The sequence below is a fragment of the Cyprinus carpio genome, chromosome B8, assembly GCF_018340385.1.
Source record: "Cyprinus carpio isolate SPL01 chromosome B8, ASM1834038v1, whole genome shotgun sequence".
In the NCBI taxonomy this organism is placed as follows: domain Eukaryota; kingdom Metazoa; phylum Chordata; class Actinopteri; order Cypriniformes; family Cyprinidae; genus Cyprinus; species Cyprinus carpio.
Genome location: NC_056604.1, coordinates 3,426,299 through 3,445,312, shown reverse-complemented (window position 1 = coordinate 3,445,312; position 19,014 = coordinate 3,426,299). Strand labels below are relative to the sequence as shown.

Sequence of the window (19,014 nt, the reverse complement as noted above, 5' to 3'; positions counted from 1 at the left end):
AAATTAAAGCTAGAATTCATAGACAAGCAGGAAAAGATTTGCAAATAAATAAACTGGTTGTGATCGTCAGATGAAGACCAGCCAGGGTAGTGTTTCCCAACAGCGCCGTAAGCCCAAGAAGATTGTAGACACCATTGGCACTAATGGTCTCACTGATCTGCTTACAGCGTTTTTGGGAAACGTAGCCCAGATTGTCAAGCAGTAAGACCTGAAAATAGATCACCCAAACAACATAGTTCAGCACACATTCCCAGACACAACGTCTCTTCAACTCACTTACACCATTCTGTAAGTGTCACATACACACACATACACACACTCACATTGCTCTGCACCTTAAAATCTGAGAGGCAGGCCATGAGCTCATCCAGTTCTCGTGTAGCTGATGTGGCTGATATTCTGCCTTGCTGCTCGGAAGGTGTGTCCACCTGCCCGTCTGTCAGTTCACTCGTCAGAGCACAGGGGCTTGGCCTGTTTATGTAAATTACAGCATTCCATTAAAATCCTCAATGCAAATCCATGTTGCTCCATCTACAGCTGAGAGAGATCTTACACTGGGGAAGGCACAGAGCTCTCCAACTCATTCAGAAGACTTTCCACAGTGGGACGGCCATCATCTGTCCCCTTCGTTCCATTCCTCTGAGGCTTGTCCTGGGCTGCCGGTGTCAGTGTGATGCCTGGGTGGGCTCCATTTTCCTGGATATAGTGGGCAACACTGCAGGGGGGCAATGGAGGTGCAACATCTTCTGCAAAGAGGAAGTTTCAAAGTACGATTACATGTTTTTTTTAATATCTTTATCCATAATCAAAGCAGTACAGCGGGTAAAATAATTATTGAACACGTCACCATTTTTCTCAGTAAATATATTTCTAAAGGTGCTGTTGACTTGAAATTTTCATCAGATGTCTGTAACAACCCAAGTAATCCAAACATACAAAGAAAACATAACAAATAAGTTCAGAAATTGAGTTATGTGTAATAAAATGGAATGACACAGGGAAAAAGTATTAAACACATTAAGAAAGGGAGGTGCAAAAAGGCATGGGAAGCCAAGACACCGGCTGAAATCTATCAGTAATTAGAAAGCAATCCTGCCCCTTGTCAGTGGAAATTAATATTAGCTGGTTCAGTCCCAATAGCTACAGTCCCAGGATGATGAAGATGAAACAAGGGTGGACATGCCAGCAAGACAATGATCCAAACACAGCCAAGGAATCTCTCAACTGGTTTCAGAGTAAGAAAATAAAGCTGCTAAGCTGTCAAGCCAATCACCTGACTTGAATCCAATAGAAAATAGAAACTAAAGATCAGAGTTCATAGAAGAGGCCCACAGACCTTCTAAGATTTGAAGAATTTGTGGAAGAATGGGCCAAAACCACACCTGAGTGTGTCTTGAAGCTGTAATTACCAATAAAGGCTTTTGTACAAAGTATTAAATACATTTCAGTAGTTCAATACTTTTTCCCTATGTCATTCCATTTTATTACACATAACTTAATTTCTGAACTTATTTGTTTTGTTTTATTTGTATGTATGGATTACTTGAGTTGTTACCGACATCTGGTGAAAATATCATGTCAACAGCACCTTTAGAAATATATTTACTGGGAAAAATGGTGACGTGTTCAATACTTATTTTACCCTCTGTATAAATATTCATGCATGGCGATACATTTTTCGGAATGCCTTAAGTGTGTCTTCATGTTTACCTGTAGTGGAGAAAGATGGGGCATTTTGCTGTACAGCATTGAGTTCCAGAAGAAGGCGGTCCAGTTCAGAAAGGTTGCTGCCCAGGGCAGATGTCATGGCTGTGGCCGATGAGTCTGAGTGCTTCTGCTTGTTAGGAAAACTGGACCAATAGAAGTGTGCCATTTGGGGTTTGATTTTTCATAATAGCAGGACATGGGCAAATAAAAGGGGATATTATGGTGGATCACACCACAGAATGACAGATATTTAATAGCCATTTTGTTTGACTATTATCAGTACGAGCTGTCAATTTTCATCTGTAATATTGTAACTCACCTGTAAACGTGGTCTTCTTCTGTATGCGAGGCTGGCGGGGTGCTGTCCTGAGACAACGTGCTCTTATGAGCAGGGCCCAGAGACTGAATTTCAACACAAGAAAAACCAAAATGCATAATGTTTTATGCAAATCTATATTGCAAATGTAATAAATCACTGATTCTCAACTGGTGTGGCACAGTCCAAAATGGACTGGGCTTGGCCAGTTGAGTTTATTCCAGTAATTTTATTTTAATAAATTTAATAAATTATATATGTATAAAGCACACTATGAAAAGTAAATCATTATTTTAATTAAAAATAAATTACATGAAAAAATATTAAATAAAAAATGAAAATATTTTAGTTGTATACCTGCATTTCAAGTGACCATTAACCAGAAAATGAGTAGCCATTAATCAGAGAACTGTAAACATGTGTTGTTAAATTATTGAAACATTAACTCAAAATCTCATGGGAACTTCAAGTAAATATTTTAGGTCAAAGTGTCTTGACTGGAAAAAAAAATAATCCAATACTTAACTTAAAAAAATAAATAAAGGATTCCCAAAATTAATGCCCAATGTAAAATCTGGGTACCAAGTAAAATAAGTCAAGAACCCCAGGTAAAGTACAGAACACAAAATATTTGCAACAAGACACACTGAGGTGTTATGAATACTGACTAGCTTATTTTGGAAAGTCCTAAATAGGTTGTGCTGAACCTGTTGAGAGGAGTGCTGGGAGTCCGGCCGCGGGGACAGCGATCCGTTCAGGGCCTCAGATGTGGGTGGAGGGGGCAGGGGCGGAGGAGGGGAGTCATCCTGAAAAAGGTGCCCTCCGGTGGGGTAAGAATATGGTGTCTCCTCAGGAAGAAACACTGGGCACTTGGAGATATGTGCAGTGGAAGACTCGAGATCTGCAAGCAAGGCGTCTGTGCAGAAAGAAGAAACAGTTTGAATGAAAAAGTTAATGAAGGTGAACTTCTCCAAGAAGTTTTGTTCTGCATGACTTTTGCTGCTCTCCCTCTTACTATCATAATATAAGTCTGTTTTGCTGCTCTGTAAGATAGGAGAGAGTTTTGCTAAATGAATGTTAAGTGTCACATTTTACATCACACAAATTTGTTTCAAAATATGAAGAAAAGTTTCCCTTTAAATTAAAAAATGCAAGTATACTATCATTCAAAAGTTTGGGGTTGGTAAGAGTTTTTATTTGTATTTTTTTCTTAGAAAGTCTATTCTGCTCACCAAGACAAAAAAAAAAAAAAAAAAAAACCAACAAAAACAGTAATATTGTGAAATATTATTACAATTTAAAAGAGCTGTTTTCTATGAGAACATATTGTAAAATGTCATTTATTTCCGTGATGCAAATCTAAATTTTAACTACTCCAGGCTTCAGTCACATGATCCTTCATAAATAGTTATTTCTAATTATTGTCAGTGTTAAAAACGGTTGTGATGCTTAATATTTTTGTAGAAACCGATACAATTTATTTTTCAACATTATTTAATGACTAAAAAGTTTTAAAAACATAGCATTTATTTGAAACAGAAATCTTTTGCAACATTATACATTTCTTCACTGTCACTTTTGATCAATGTAATACATCCTTGCTAAATAGAGTATTTATTTCTCATGTTTGAATGGTATGCAAGTTTGCAAAAAAATAATAAAAAATAAAAAAAACTATAATAAAGTAATAAAACCTTTAATGCAGCTAGACACAAGATTAAGCGGGAAAGTCTCTGAGAGCAATGAACTACAGGCTTACAAATAAGACATTAGCATGATATTTCTCTCTAGCAGAGAGAGAGAGAGAGAGAGAGAGAGAGAGAGAGAGAGAGAGAGAGAGAGAGGGTCTCCAATCACAGATATGATGTTTGCTTGTGTGAGTCAGTCGGGCATTCCAACCTTTCTAAGCATCCTCAATCATGTTACTAAATACAGTCCTTCAGCGGCAGCTATGCCAGTCCTGATGCAGCTGTAGCACCAGATCCAAAGACCCTCTCAGAGGGGCTTATCTCACAGAAACTAAACAGAAAATCAGTTTTGGTCAGTTTAAATAAACCAGAGGTGTTTTATGTAGTCCACATTTTTGTATGGTACCATAAACTAGTCCTTAACTACAGCACAAAGTTGTTTTATTTAGCTTAGTTGGGTCATTGTCTCTGCATTGTGTCATCTGGCAGGTAAAAGCCTATAGTGACGGACCACAGAGACCCTGTCAACACATCCGTCACGCTGAGCTTATGTCACCACACTCTTCTGGTCCTGCAGTAAGAGTTGAGCTATGAACGCAATCTGTCCCTCAGGAACAGACCCGTCAATATGAGGAACTGTGACAGACAATATAATAATATATGCATGTTTAAAACATCCAACATCATACAGAAAACTACAGTCCAGTCTTCAAATGCTGCTGTTGCTTTTTGAATTTAACAGGAGCCACTGATTTTTGAATCGTTGTACTGTTGTGCTCACTTTTAGTTTAGACAGGTTTACAGTTGCCACGTCACAATATGGCACACTGTAGACAAAATTCAACCACTGTGCATATAATATTTTACAATATCTTTGAATGGGACCAATATAATCATACTTAAAATATGACTTTGTTTGAATTGTTAATTTTTAGTTATACTACAAAAAATAAAATAATTGGCGTAGAAACAATTTTCACACAGAAATTGCTGGTGAATTTCGCACATACTTACAAAGAAATAGCAAGCAACATTTAATTCAGCAAAGTTGAATTAAATGTTACATTTTTAACTAGAAAGACTGAAATTTTATTGCCTTGTAAAAACGTACTTCAGTAATCTTTGTTTTACTTGTTTTATGTGCCAATAATAGTACTTTGTGAACTGACACTATTAATCATTTTAAATGTATTTTAGCTAAATGTTTGCATCCATCATATTTCAATTATTCTTTATTTGTACAGTATTTAATTCACTGGATTATCCCAAAACAGCCATTATTTAATAGTAATTTACAGATACTTTTGTCATTATAGATTTTGGTCATACAGTTCACCCCTGTAAATCCAGCGTTACACTTTATTTTGATGCTCCCTTTTAGACATTCTGTTGACTAGAAGTAACTTTGCAACTACATGTCAGAAACTCCATTAGAGTATTAGTAGACTGGTATGTTATGGTTACACTTTAGTGTTAGTAGAGTAAGTTGACATGCTTGCAAAGTTACTTATAGTCAAGCTAGAGTCTAAGAGTTACCGAATCCAGTCTGTCCTTTATGTACAACCATTAAACCCTTCACTTAGTTGCCAACAGATACTTTGGGAAGACAGACAGACATGCAGCTAGTCTAAAACAGCCCGATAAAGCTCTTACCTCACTCTTTTCTCATGAACCGATTTATCCAACCACCCATCTATCTACAGGGTCAATAATAGCCTGCACATGGCATACAGGCAGAGAACTCCTCTGTTAAAGAGCAGTGTGACGCTGGTGTTCTGACAGCACAGCCGGACACCTGAGCTACTGGAACTCTTGCTCAAAGTTTACAAGTCGACGCATCAAAACCAACCTCACAGCAGACAGCTATTAAAAACGTGATGGTTGCAGATCAACTATGATGAAAGGGTAAATTACCACCTAGAAGGATCACATCCTAAAATAGTACATAGAAATGACTGATTTGATTCATTCAAAAGAACAAACCGGTCTGAATGATTCATTAGCAAAACCATCTGAACATGAGTGACTTTAAAGATCTGCAAGTGAGTCATTCTGAATCTAATCGCATTAATAATGGAAATATAATTATTTCTAGAAGTCTCTTAAGCAGTAATCACAAACAACTAGTCATGGACATTCACAACTGGCACACAACATTAACTTGGTTAGTATTTCTGTAAACTTGAAATACAGAATCTAAACGTCTCTTTCTTGAATTCACTCTATTTTTAACAGTGAAATGGAGTACTGTCTGCTTCTATCCTGGTTTAGAAGTTAAACAGGGGTCAAAACAGATCACAAACACGCAATGCATTAATGCTGCCTACAGAGAGAGAGGAGCAGAAAATGTACTTACTGACTGAAGAGAGTATTCCAGAATGTATCTCAATATTCTGTCACACCTGAGTGTGAGCGCGTGAGTGTGTGTGTCTGTGTGTGTATGTGAGAGGATAGAGGGGTGAAGGGGAGGCACACACAGCAGACGCCATTCATTAACCCTATCCTGCCCTCACAACTTTAAACACATGCAATGTTCCTGCATTTCATAAAACCATGAAATAACACAAATGAAAGTATGGGAATTATACTGTGAACAAAGACAACATCGAAACTATGAAAACTCAAAGTTTGAATTCCCAGGTACACTGGCTGTTTTGCATTCACTTTGCAGTGTTAGTTAATAGATAGTTAGTGTTAGAAAACAGTTACAGGGTTCCTATGATCATGGAAAACACTCCGGTTACTGACGTAACCTCAGTTCCCTGAGATAAGGGAATGAGCATTGCGTTATGGGTTATCCTCCTGTTTACCCCGTTACTGAAGCCTGATTTGTTAATGTTTGTGAAACTGCACAAACCAATGGCCCTTTAGCCCACCAGAAAGGGCGGAGCAAACCTCTCTATAAGTTGGCTCAATGCGACATTTCATCAGAATCACTTCGTCTGAAGCCATCGATTTGCGTGCAGCTTATAGTGCGGCAAGTGAAGCAATGCTCGTTCCCTTATCTCAGGGAACTGAGGTTACGTCAGTAACCGGAGCGTTCCCTATCGAACGTTCACTTCACGTTGCGTTATGGGAACAATATCCAATCATGACGTGCTATGAGCAGAAACAAAACGATCTGCTCTACGAGCCCAGTTTAGAAGCACTAATTTAAGGGCCTCTGAAACATAAGAGCTAAACTTAGTCCTGAGCATTAGCCAGGGATACGGACACAGCTGTTTCCGCCTCCGGGAGAACCCAGTAGTTTAAATGGATAAGATCCGTGCCTGCAAGACAGGGATGTCGAAATTATAAAATCTAACTAATGTGGACGGTGACAACCAACTGGCGGCCGCACAAATCTTACAAATGGAAATCCCACTGGCCCATGCCCAGGAGGAGGCCCTTCCTATAGTTGAATGGGCTCTCACACCTATAGGGCACTGTGAGCCCACTGAGGCATAAGCCAGGGTGATCGCATCTACAATCCAACAAGATAGTCTTTGCTTTGTGACCATCAGCCCTTTTACAGCAGCCTCCAAAGCACACAAAGAGCTGCTCAGATTGTCTGAACGACTTAGAGCGCTCAATGTAAACTCTGAGTGCCTGGACTGGGCACAATAAGTTCTGACCCTGTTCACCCTCCACAACAGGAAGGGCCAGCAGGGAGATCACCAGGGCTCTGAACGGAGTTGAAAGCACCTTAGGCACATAACCTCTAAATCTCTGTAAAATGACTTTACAATCGTTGGGCGCAAACTCGAGAAAGGAAGCAAGTCACCCACTCGTATGACCGATGCTATGGCCACAAAGCAAAGCAGTTTTGAGCTTCATAACCCGTAAGTCCGCCAATTGGAGCAGCTCAAAGGGAGGGCCCTTAGAACTAGAGACAAGTGCCACATCGACACAGTCCTTGGACGAGAAGGATTTAACTTCTGAGCGTCCCTCAGAAATTTCGGCAAGTCATTCCTGCCGATAGGTTTACCTTCACAGCACCTACTCACTTGCCTCCATTACATAGGCATTGCTCGCGAATTGACCAGGAGCCGAATGCCAGATTGCCCTCGCACAACGCACAACAAACCCCAGCCCGAGCTGGAGGCGTCTGTTGTGACCACCGTCCTCCTGGAGGTCATTCCCAATTGCACGCCTGATGAAAACAGGTGAGGAGTTGTCCAGGGGGCCACAGCTTTGATGCAGCAATGGGTTACCCTGACGTGAAGTCGGTCCAGGCGCAGGAAGGTACATAAGTCTTCAGCCAATACTGAAGAGGCCACATGTGAAGTAGGCCCAGGGGAATATCCAGCTTGCCATGAAACTGAGCATACTCTGAAATGTCCTGAGTGGGCATGTAATTCACAACTTGAATGACGCCGCCACTCACTGAATATTCAGGGACCATGCCGGCAAAATCCACGCTCACATTTGCACTGAGTCTATAACTTATCCAAGAAAGGAGATCCGCTGTCTGGAAGTCAGAGCTTTGTCACAGAAGAACACGAGAATCGCTGTACGATACCGAAGTTTGAATGACACCTCTGAAACGAGGAGGCCTGCGAGCAAACTGAAGCAAGTATCCTTGTTCTATCATTTTTACGATCAATGCCGGGAATGACTTTCCAAGCCATCAGTCAGATGGCAAAAGATTCAATACACTCTTGGGCGAGAAAGGAAACAGAAGAGCAGGACAGGGAAGACTGCCTATGTGAAAGAAGGTGATGAATGAGCAAAGGAGGGAGAGAAATCTCAGTGAGCACAGCCTCTGCGTGGGTGCTACATTTGCAACAACGCCGCTGGAAATTTTACATGGAAATATTCTCTGGAAATGCCATTTATTTGCCAGATGGCCACAGGGGAAGGTCTTCTTCCGCTGCCGGAGGCTCCTTCCACGGCGGAGAGCGAGGAGAGCAGGTGAGCAGTCTTCTTTTCTTGCTTCTTCAGCTTTGAAGTAGGGTCAGCGAAGAGATGGTCTCTAGGGCTGGTCCGAATACCATTTTTTGAGCTTCGAAGCTTCGGTAGTAATCAACACAGAATATTCGAAGCTTTGGAGGGAGGGGGCTGAACATATTCTTCTCCATGTCTACACTTGACGCGAGCGGCGCAGCAAATTACAATAGAACCTGTCTACACTGGATGCAGCGTGGCTGACAAATTCCCAACAGTAAACTGCTGCTGTGTTCTATTTCTGATGTACTGACACAAATTTCAAATGATTTTCAAAGGTCACTTTGTCGCGTCCAGTGTAGACCTTTTATACAGTCTATGGTGTAGACAGGCTTTAGCTGTTGCGGCGCAGAGCAACACTACAACTGTTGCATCCGGTGTAGACTGTAGACACGGTGTAATAAAGGCAGCAATCTCTGTGTCTGTCTGTCTGTTTGCATTTGTATTATGTCGAGAACCGTTCATCCAGTCGACTTCAGGCGTGGCGGGTGTGTTGCTGCGGACCCAAGGGAGTGCAGTGCCGCATTTTGGTGCAAAATGGACACACGACACGTTTAGAATGAGTAAACTTTTAATAAATTACAGAACAGCGCGAGCCAGAAACAACACGCCCCACCAACGCTAACATACCCCAAGAACGGACACAACACAAACTACACTACACATACAAAACACACAGGTCTGTTAAGAGCAATACTTTTAATATAGACAAATTAGTATTAGGCTGGGCTACTGTAGGTTTTTTATTTATTTATTTTTTAAATGCCTGCCGTATTCGCAAGTATTTTCCAAGCAAAATAAGTGCATGTTTTTATCATCTGTAAAATTACTGATTAACATGCCCGATAAAAGCAGTTCGGTTTTTTTACACCAACAATAGGCGTACTACTTAAAGAACTTTGATCAACTTTGCTTTTTCAAACTTGATGTGCTGTTGTGGTTGGCCAGTTTCAAATCGCATATTTGGCACACTGCCTTTGTCTTGTCCTCACTCAATTTAAAGTGCTCCCACACAGCTGAGATCTTCGACATTTTTGTCTTCTCTTCCAGATGAACTTAATTATGACATTCACTAATGGGATATTCATATCCAAGGGCAAATGGGAACCATTTCGCAGGGAATGCAGGTGTTCAAAAAAATAAAATAATCAAATAAATAAATAAATAAGAATATTCAAATCTCAAAATTGAAAATTGAATGCCAACCCACTGAACGAATATTCGAATAATCTAATTATCTGGTCCAGCCCTAATGGTCTCGTCACTGAAGAAGAAGATTCAGATGAAATGGCACGTTGAGCCAACTTACTGGAGTTATATGCTTATGTGAAATAAAAAAATACTTTAACTGGAAAAAATTTTTTTTTCAACATTTCTTATTTTAATTTAGTTAACCTCTATGTACTAAAATTTAGATAAATTATTTTACAAAATTATAGACATGCATAAAAACAAAAAAGTACTACAAATGACAAAAACATCCAACAAAATTATTAAAACACACACACACACACACACATATATATATATATATATATATATATATATATATATATATATATATATATATATATATATATATATATATATATATATTAGTGCTGTCAAACGATTAATCGCAATTAATCGAATCCAAAATAAAAGTTTTTGTTTACATAATGTGTGTGTGTACTGTGTATATTTATTATGTATATATATGTACACACACATACAGTATATATTTTGAAAATATTTACATGTATGTATAAATATATTTAATATACAAATATAACACTTTTCATGTGCATATATTTATATTTACATAATAAATATACACAGTACACACACATATTATGTAAACAAAAACTTATTTTGGATGCAATTGATCGCGGTTAATCATTTGACAGCACTAATATATTTATAAAATACACTCACACATAAATTAATTAATTAGCAGAAGCTTTCAAACGAAAACTTGAGAAATGAGTCAAGAGCGTCCAAATTTACACTTTTTTTCTCTCTTACTTTATTTAGACTTTCACATCATCAAGAGAAATATGTGAGAAACTCAGTGGATGCAGCAAGTGCTCCTTAAATGGCAGTCGGGTATGTTGATATGTTTTACTCCCAGGAGCCTCTTCCTGGGAAACGGCTGCCTGTGTGCTGATGTCAGCAGGACTGTGGTGGGCCTCCAACGCCCACGTCTGCGTCTAAATCTGACATCCTAAAATAATCTGGAATATTAGGTGTGGTCAATTAAAAACTGCATGTAAAATATGCACGGAAAGACCGGTGTGAGAGATTTAAACAGTAGACACACAAATGGAGAATGTCTAACAAGATCCACGGTTAACCCTAGCCATTTAACCGCATGGCAGCATATAGCCCGTTTATTTAAAGCACGGAGATCATGGCGCAAGTGAGTGCAAACGTACTGAAAATAAACTCTTCTGGGCTCCAGAGGAGCTGCACCTGGTGCCGCGTGCCCACCAAAATTATTACAAACTTACAGAGCACATTTACTGTCAATGCCACACATGCCTCAACCACTTCACTATACACAGCGGTAAGGATGAGTAATGCTTTATAGCTGTCTAATGCGGTGCTTCACGACTGATGGGGCATGGGCTAAAAATATATCACAGGTGTGTTTAACAGGGTCAGAGAAAACAATGCTAAATGCAAATATTAAAATGCAACTAACAATTTAATTGTGACTTGTCGATAGTGACGCACAAATGAATTTTCTACCAGAAAGGTGAAGAAATAACTGAAAATAAAGTTTATTTAATGATCCAAATAAATTCTGCAAATTTAATAATTACCACTCAAATAAAATTGTTTAAAAACAACATACAGACATTTATATTGAATATTTTCAATGCTGTATAATTTTAATGGTCTTTTAAAGATGATTTTTACTCCAGTTCATTGTTGTAATGTAACATTATAAACACAAATATTTATATTTTTGCTTTCATGCATTTATATTTATTTATAATGTCTACCAGAAACAAAAATAAAATAAAAGGTTTTGTTAGCTGACAACCTAATTGAAAATAGTTTATTTAATTTCTTCTACTTAATAATCATCACTCAAATAAAAGCCGATATACAAACATTTAAATTGCATATTCTAATGATGTAATGATTTACACTCCTATTCATTGTTGAAATATAAACATTTACAGATTGGCTAAAACTTAAATTATTTAATGTATGTCTTCATTAGTTAAAGACATTATGAACAAGTTAAAAAAATAATGAATATATAATAGAGTGCATACTGTATATTTATTTGACAAAATACTCCTCTTTATTAGTTATTTTTTCTAGTCAACTAATGCCGTTTTTAATGTTGCTGCTGAAAACTGTCAGCTTCCAAAAGGTTTTAGCGCATCATTTTATTGTTAGCTTCTTTAAGGCAAGAGAAAACACTTAAAATTGCATCAAATCAAAACAAATTCTGCCAGATGGTCACATTACATTTGAAAAGGTCATAAAATCTTTTTTTAAATGCATGCACATAAAGGTCAGTGTATCTATTAAGTCTATGTAACCTTAGATTTTTGTGTATGTTGTTAGGCCTATGCAGTAGGGCTATACGATTATGACAAAAATCATAATTGTTGATTATTCCCTTGGAATCGGAATTGCAATTATTAATTACGACTATCACAATTTAAATTGAATGATGTTTATACCACTGTTTGATCCAACTGCATACCATATATTTATATGAAAATAAACAAGCTGAAAACACTAACTGAAAATCTTTTAGTGCTTTTCTATAGTATTAAGCCTCAAATGTCAAATATACAGTACAGGTCAAAAGTTTGGAAACATTACTATTTTTAATGTTTTTGAAAGAACTTTCTTCTGCTCATCAAGCCTGCATTTATTTGATCAAAAATACAGAAAAAAATTTAATATTGTGATATATTATTACAATTTAAAATAATTGTTTTTAAATTTATTATACTTTAAATTATCATTTATTTCTGTGATGCAAAGCTGAATTTTTAGGATCATTATCACATGATCCTTTAGAAATCATTCTAATATGATGATTCATTATCAAAGTTGGAAACAGTTCTGCTGCTTAATATTTTTTCAGAACATGGGATACTTTTTTAGGATACTTTAAAATAAAAAAAATAAAAAAAAGAAGATATGTTTTTAAAATATAAATATTTTGTAATAACAATATACACTACTGGTCAGTAATTTGGGGTCAGTAATTTTTTTTTTCTTTCTTTTTTTAAATAAAACCAATACTTTTTATTCAGCAAGGATGTGTTAAATTTATAAAAAGTGATAGTAAAGAAAATATATTATTAGAATATATATTATTAGAATGTTTTTTTTATTTTGAATAAATGCAGTTCTTTTTAAACCTTTTATTCATCAAATATATTAGACAGCAGAACTGTTTCCAACACTCATAATAAATCAGAATATTAGAATGATTTCTAAATGATCATGTGATAGACTGGATGTTACATGTGACACTGAAGGCTGGAGTAATGATGCTGAAAATTCAGCTTTGCATCACAGGAATAAATTATTTTTTTTAAAGTATATTCAATAGAAAACTATTATTTTAAAACACAATATTATTTTAAGTTGATGAAGACGAGACTAAAAACATATAATGTTTCCAAACTTTTGGTCTGTACTGTACATCGGATTGGTTTCTTTTTTAAATCATAAAATAAGTAAAAATTTTTTATGTTATTTGATCAAATAAATAACGCAAGGAAGCTGATGAGCAGAAGAGACTTCTTTCAAAAACATTAAAAATAGTAATGTTACATTGCCCCTTCCTGATACTGTTACTTTTGTACCTTGGTTTCATTGAAATTGTTGTAGAAAAATTCAATAAACTAGTAAGAGCACGGGAAGTGCATTTTAAAGAGTTTATTTTCCAAAAGTGCCCTGAGAATAAAGTAACACCCTCCTGTGTATTAGTAATAACAAAAGGCACAGAGGTGTAAGTGCAGAGACAGGATATCCTGTGCACCCCACAGCTGTCCTGTTTTGGGAGTTGCCTGATTTGTAAAAGCAAAAAAAAAAAAAAAAAAAATTATGTTGGTGATTTCGTTTTGTTAGCTCTCTAAAAGACACTCGCCAGCGTGTGTCAGTATTGAGTCAGGGAGGGTCTGAGACTGTTTACTTCATTACCCAGTGGTTACTGTTAGTTGATGTGATAGAATGCAAACAGGGGTGTGAAGGCCAATTTCAAATTAATCCACTTTATTACCAAAGCAGACAAGCTCATCTTGAACATCTTAAATCAGCAACACACCATAAACAAGACCAACTTGTGGTTCAACTTTTTAAGACAGCAATATAAAAATTTTGATGTGTAACACAGTGTAAAAAAATAAAAAATAAAATAAAAAAAGAGAGAGAGAGAAAAGCTACCAAACAAACAAAAATTACTGCCTTTCAAAAGTTCAGGGTTGGTCTTTTTTATTTTTCTCTTCTTCTTACCAAGGCTGCATTGATTTGATCACAAATACATTAAATACAATAATACTGTAAATTATTACTACAGTTTAAAATAACTTTTTGTCTATGTGAATATATGTTAAAATATAAGTTATTCCTGTGATGCGCAGCTGTACTTTCAGCATCATTACTCCAGTCTTCAGTATCACATGGTCCTTCAGAAATCATTCTAATATGCTGATTTGCTGCTCAAGAAAACTTTTAATTTGATTTGCTGCTAAGAAACAGTGATACATTTTATTTTTCAGGTTTCTTTGATGAATAGAAAGATCAAAAGAACTGAATTTATTTGAAACAGAAATCTTTCGTAACATTATAAAAGTCTTTACTGACGCTTTTGAATAAAAGTATAGATTTCTTTAAAAAAAAGTTAATTGTTAGAAACTACAGCAATTAAGGTGATTAAATAATGGAAGTCACTTATTTCTTATTATCGTAGTTACATTCTGCTTCATAAGATATTTCATATGATAATATTAAACTCAGCAGAGAGAGGTTTCTAAAAAGCAACTGAAGAAATCAATATGAAATGTAATTTGAATGCACAATGCCTGAAAAAGGCCAGGCGTGACACTGAACCGAGAACACAGAATAAAGTGTTGTAGAGAGTCTCATTTTTCATCGTATTATTCATTTAAGAGGTAGTTTCCAACTCTTTCTCTTTCCTGCTCGGAATCTGGACAAAGAATTCCACACATTCCATCAGAGAACTGCCAAATAAACACTATAGAAGAGAGAGAGAAGGGGGGAGAGAGAGAGAGAGAGAGAGAGAGAGAGAGAGAGAGAGAGAGGGAGGGAGAGAGAGAGAGAGAGAGCGAGAAGGAGGGAGAGAGAGAGAGAGAGAGAGACAGGCAGGGGGCGTGTGGGCTGAACTGACACGGCGAGAGAGGAATGTAACGCTCGCAGCCTCACAATGGCTGGTGTTCATTTCACTGTAACGATCCCACCCACCTATATTTAAAAATACCAGGAACCGGGAAAGCACTACAGTCCCACCACAAGATCAGCCCTGATGTCACTGTCAGACTGGATTAAACATAAAGGACTGCCAACCAAACTCCTCCCATCGTACGCTCACACTTTTGACAAACAGCATTTAAAAGCATCATTTGTGCGCAAGCAGCATAATCATATTGCGTTCTAAGAAGCCTAATTTTGGCCTATCCTCTTTGAGGAGAAGGCAATCACAGAATACTCTTTTACAAACTAAGTGGCTGGTTGTATGTGGGTCAAAGACAAAAGGGTTTATAAAGCATCAAAACAATAAAAGTTCACTACATCTTTCAATTTTGTTTATTTATTTATTTATTTTCGGAGCAAAAAATACATTTTATCATACATTTTTACCTTGATTTACAGAAGACACCCGGTAAAATGTCATTCAGTGTAACTATATTTCATGTGCCAAAAAAACTTGAAAGGCTTATTTAGATCAAAAATCATTAGATTAGATTAAAAGACAGTATGGATTATGGATCACAGTGCAGCCCCACAAAATAATTCATTGTTATTTTAAACTTTGTCACTATCGTTCAAACCACTAGGTTTCAATACGTCACATTGTGAGTCCAAACAGCTGATAAAAACATCACAATAATAAGTAATCCACACCACTTCAGTCCATCAGTTAACATCCTGTCAAGTGAAAAGATGTGTGTTTGTAAGAAACAAATGCATCATTAAGAGACTAATGTTAAAGCGTCTCTTCTGGCTAAAATATGAGTCCGTAATCCATATTAATGTCTCCTCCAGTGACGTCTCCAAAGTCCTCTCACATCAAAATCAGCCAACATGTTTGTTAAGAACGGGTTTGGCTTGTTAACGGTGCTTGATCTGTGCAGATTTCTCTCCTGATTCAGACCAGACCACTTTTTTACTGGAGGAAGTGTTATTATGGATTATGGACTCGCATTTTAGCCAGAAGCAACTATTTCAGGTTTACAATGTCTTAATGATGGATTTGTTTCTTACAAACACAGTTTTTGGTTTCACAAGATGTTAACTGATGGACTGGAGAGGTGTGGATTATTGTGATGTTTTTATCAGCTGTTTGGACTCTCATTCTGACGGCACCCATTCACTGCAGAGCATCCATTGCTGGGTATAGTATATGATGTAATGCTACATTTCTCCAAATCTGATTAAGAAACAAACTCATCTACATCTTGGACGGCCTGAAGATGAGTACATTCTCATTTTTGGGTGAACTATTCCTTTGAGTCCAGGTCAGCGTGAGCAGTGATTCTCCTGCGGTCAGAAGAGGCCAAACTCTGCCTGTTTACGACTGGAGACCAGAAGCCAAAGCTGGCGACCTCATCAAAGGAAACTCTATACCATCTAACCAAACTTACTCTGATATTTATAACAGAGAGGCAAGAGGGGGTGTGCGAGGGGGCCAACGGGAACGGGTCACAAAAGAAACAACAGGCAGGATATTATTTCAAGACAGCCGGGAGCACAAGAGATGAAACGAGAAGATGGCAGTCAAAAGCAGGGGTCATGGACATCTGTGGAGGAGACGGGTCAGGTGGAGTCAAAAAAACATGAAAATGGTAAAGGTGAGAATTGATGGATATTTCAGAGGCTCCCGGACCCCACCCCTGCAGAAAGTCGACACTCGGCACCCAAAATAAAAGCTCTTCCCAACAGGACTTCAAGCCAAGCAGACCGGGGGTCCCGTGTCTATTCTGGACACCTACATATACACAGAAGTGAGAACATCCAACCGACTCGTATGCGCACACGCGCCTCAGATCTGATTGGATGGTTATTTAGATAAGTGCTGGCTGACTCTCTATCTGAGTTCAATGTGTTAAACCTGGAAAAGACCCACAGAAACCACAAATACTGGAGTGAGAATCTACAGGCCCCTCATGATCCTTTCCGATTCGATTCAGGCAATCGCAATCCAATTTGAATTATTTCACTTTTCTCTCTTATTATTATTATTATTATTATTATTATTAATATTATTAGAAACCAACTTTGAAAATAAATTTATTTGTGCGTGTTTATTAAATTACTTGTAAAACTATGAGTAATTTTTTAAATGGTTATAAATCAATATCCTGATCCAATTAAAACTGATTTATATTTTTCTTTTTATTAATTTAAGTTTACCAACTTTGAATATGATTTTTTGCACATTTTTATTAATATTATTTATTTAATTACAAAGCACTTTTAAAAATAATTACAAATCAATACTGTGATACAATTACAATTTGTTTAATTTTTTCTCTTATTAATTATTGAGGTTACAGACTAGGAATATCACATTTATTTGTGCACTTTTATTACTTACATAATTATAAAAAATACTTTTAAAATAAATATAAATCAATGTCACAATCCAATTATAGTTTAATTTTTTTATTTGATTAATTAATGATTAATTCATGAGTTTAATGGTTTTGAATATCTAATTAATATCTAAAAATTTTTATTTTTATTTAATTACTTATATAATTATGAGCAGTTTTAAAAATAACTGGGTTAAGAATTATTAATATGTAAATATAGCTTTAAAACAGCAAACAAAGTAATAAACAGGAACAAAGAAACACATTACAAGCAATAAACAAAATATTATTTCGGTACTTGAACAGCTTTAAGTATTTGAAAGTTTGTTGACAAGGGCAGAGGGATTTTTCTCTGCAGTTTTCAGACATTATTCAAACAGATTCTCACAATGCATCATAGAATCGATTTTTCATACTTAATCAGATGATATTTGACAGTGACATAGGCCTGTGTGTCACAAATGACTTATGTTTACAATTACTTGAGGTTATTCCCAAAAAATGACTTCCATATTCTCAACAAACAAAAAACACAAAGAAAACGCAAAATTTGACTTGCATTTTTTCTCCATTCCACTGCCATGCATCTCATGTTTTAAGATACAAAAATGCTTTTTTGTGTGAACAGCCCCTTAACATATCTTTTAAACTTGTTTCCAGTTAAAATATCCAAAAATCCTTGAAACGATAAAATTACTTGAGATGCAACACTGCATAAGAAAAAAATATATTTTTTTTAATTAAAACATAATAAAACATTATTTGAAATAAAAAACCTTTTAATTTTAGCAATAGCCTATAGTGATTAATTTTCAGGATTTGCATTGATTTTAAGGACGTAAAAATGAGAAAATGTACTAAATGCAACAAACAACACTGCATTCTTTTTTTAATAGCCGAAAGCATTATAAAATTAACCAAATTGTTTTAAAAAATAAACACACCCAGCCCTGTGTTGTGTAGAAATTTGTGATTATTGGGCCAGGTGAGCTGTCTGTGTGCATGGACTTCATGTGATTCTCTATATAACACCACTGGTCATCGATAAACACAACATCTGCACATTTCTGTGTGTCTCAAACACATTTCTGATGACTGTGATTAGTCCAATGGAACATTTAGACAGGCGGCGCTTACAGGAAGTATCTCCCAAATCCACTCATGTGGGAAGAATTCTGCTGTAACTATGCGTTCTGGAACATCCAAGGCCATCAGGAAAACAATCAGCGCTGTGTCTCAGGCCAGAGGGAGAGGGGGAGCGGGGCACTGAAAACCAGGTCAATGGAAATACAGAAAGAAAAGGCCAACAGAGAAGGGGAAACGTTCAAGCGTTTTCATCTAAATCACCTCATAACAGCAGGCAAACACATGGCAAAGCCTCGCTTTGATCATCCCTTCAGCGCCCGCCCGTCGCTCCATGAGTGTAATTGAGAACAGATAGACCAATACTCCAGAAATGACACAATAATGAGTCAAAAGACTCTCCGCTGATAAAAGCCGGTAACACTATTAAGCTATTCTTCAAGTATTCTGCATGCCGTCCTTAATGGAACATGATAAAAAGGCCTTGTTTCAGATGACC

The 19,014-nt window shown here is 36.7% G+C and overlaps 1 protein-coding gene across 6 annotated transcripts in view; it reads right to left on the bottom strand.

The window, feature by feature from the left end:
• LOC109113713 (paxillin-like) overlaps window positions 1–19,014 on the bottom strand; it is a 36,951-nt gene that overhangs the window by 9,766 nt on the left and 8,171 nt on the right. For 2 of the 6 annotated variants that reach the window (XM_042729254.1, XM_042729258.1), the window contains exons 2-6: window positions 2,692–2,939; window positions 2,027–2,109; window positions 1,711–1,850; window positions 554–746; window positions 324–471 (exon numbers count right to left, since the gene is read on the bottom strand). In XM_042729254.1, the coding sequence (XP_042585188.1) occupies window positions 324–471; window positions 554–746; window positions 1,711–1,850; window positions 2,027–2,109; window positions 2,692–2,939 (812 nt within the window). The remainder of the gene's footprint in view (window positions 1–323; window positions 472–553; window positions 747–1,710; window positions 1,851–2,026; window positions 2,110–2,691; window positions 2,940–19,014) is intronic. The other 4 variants (XM_042729256.1, XM_042729259.1, XM_042729257.1 and 1 more) reach the window with 2 other exon arrangements.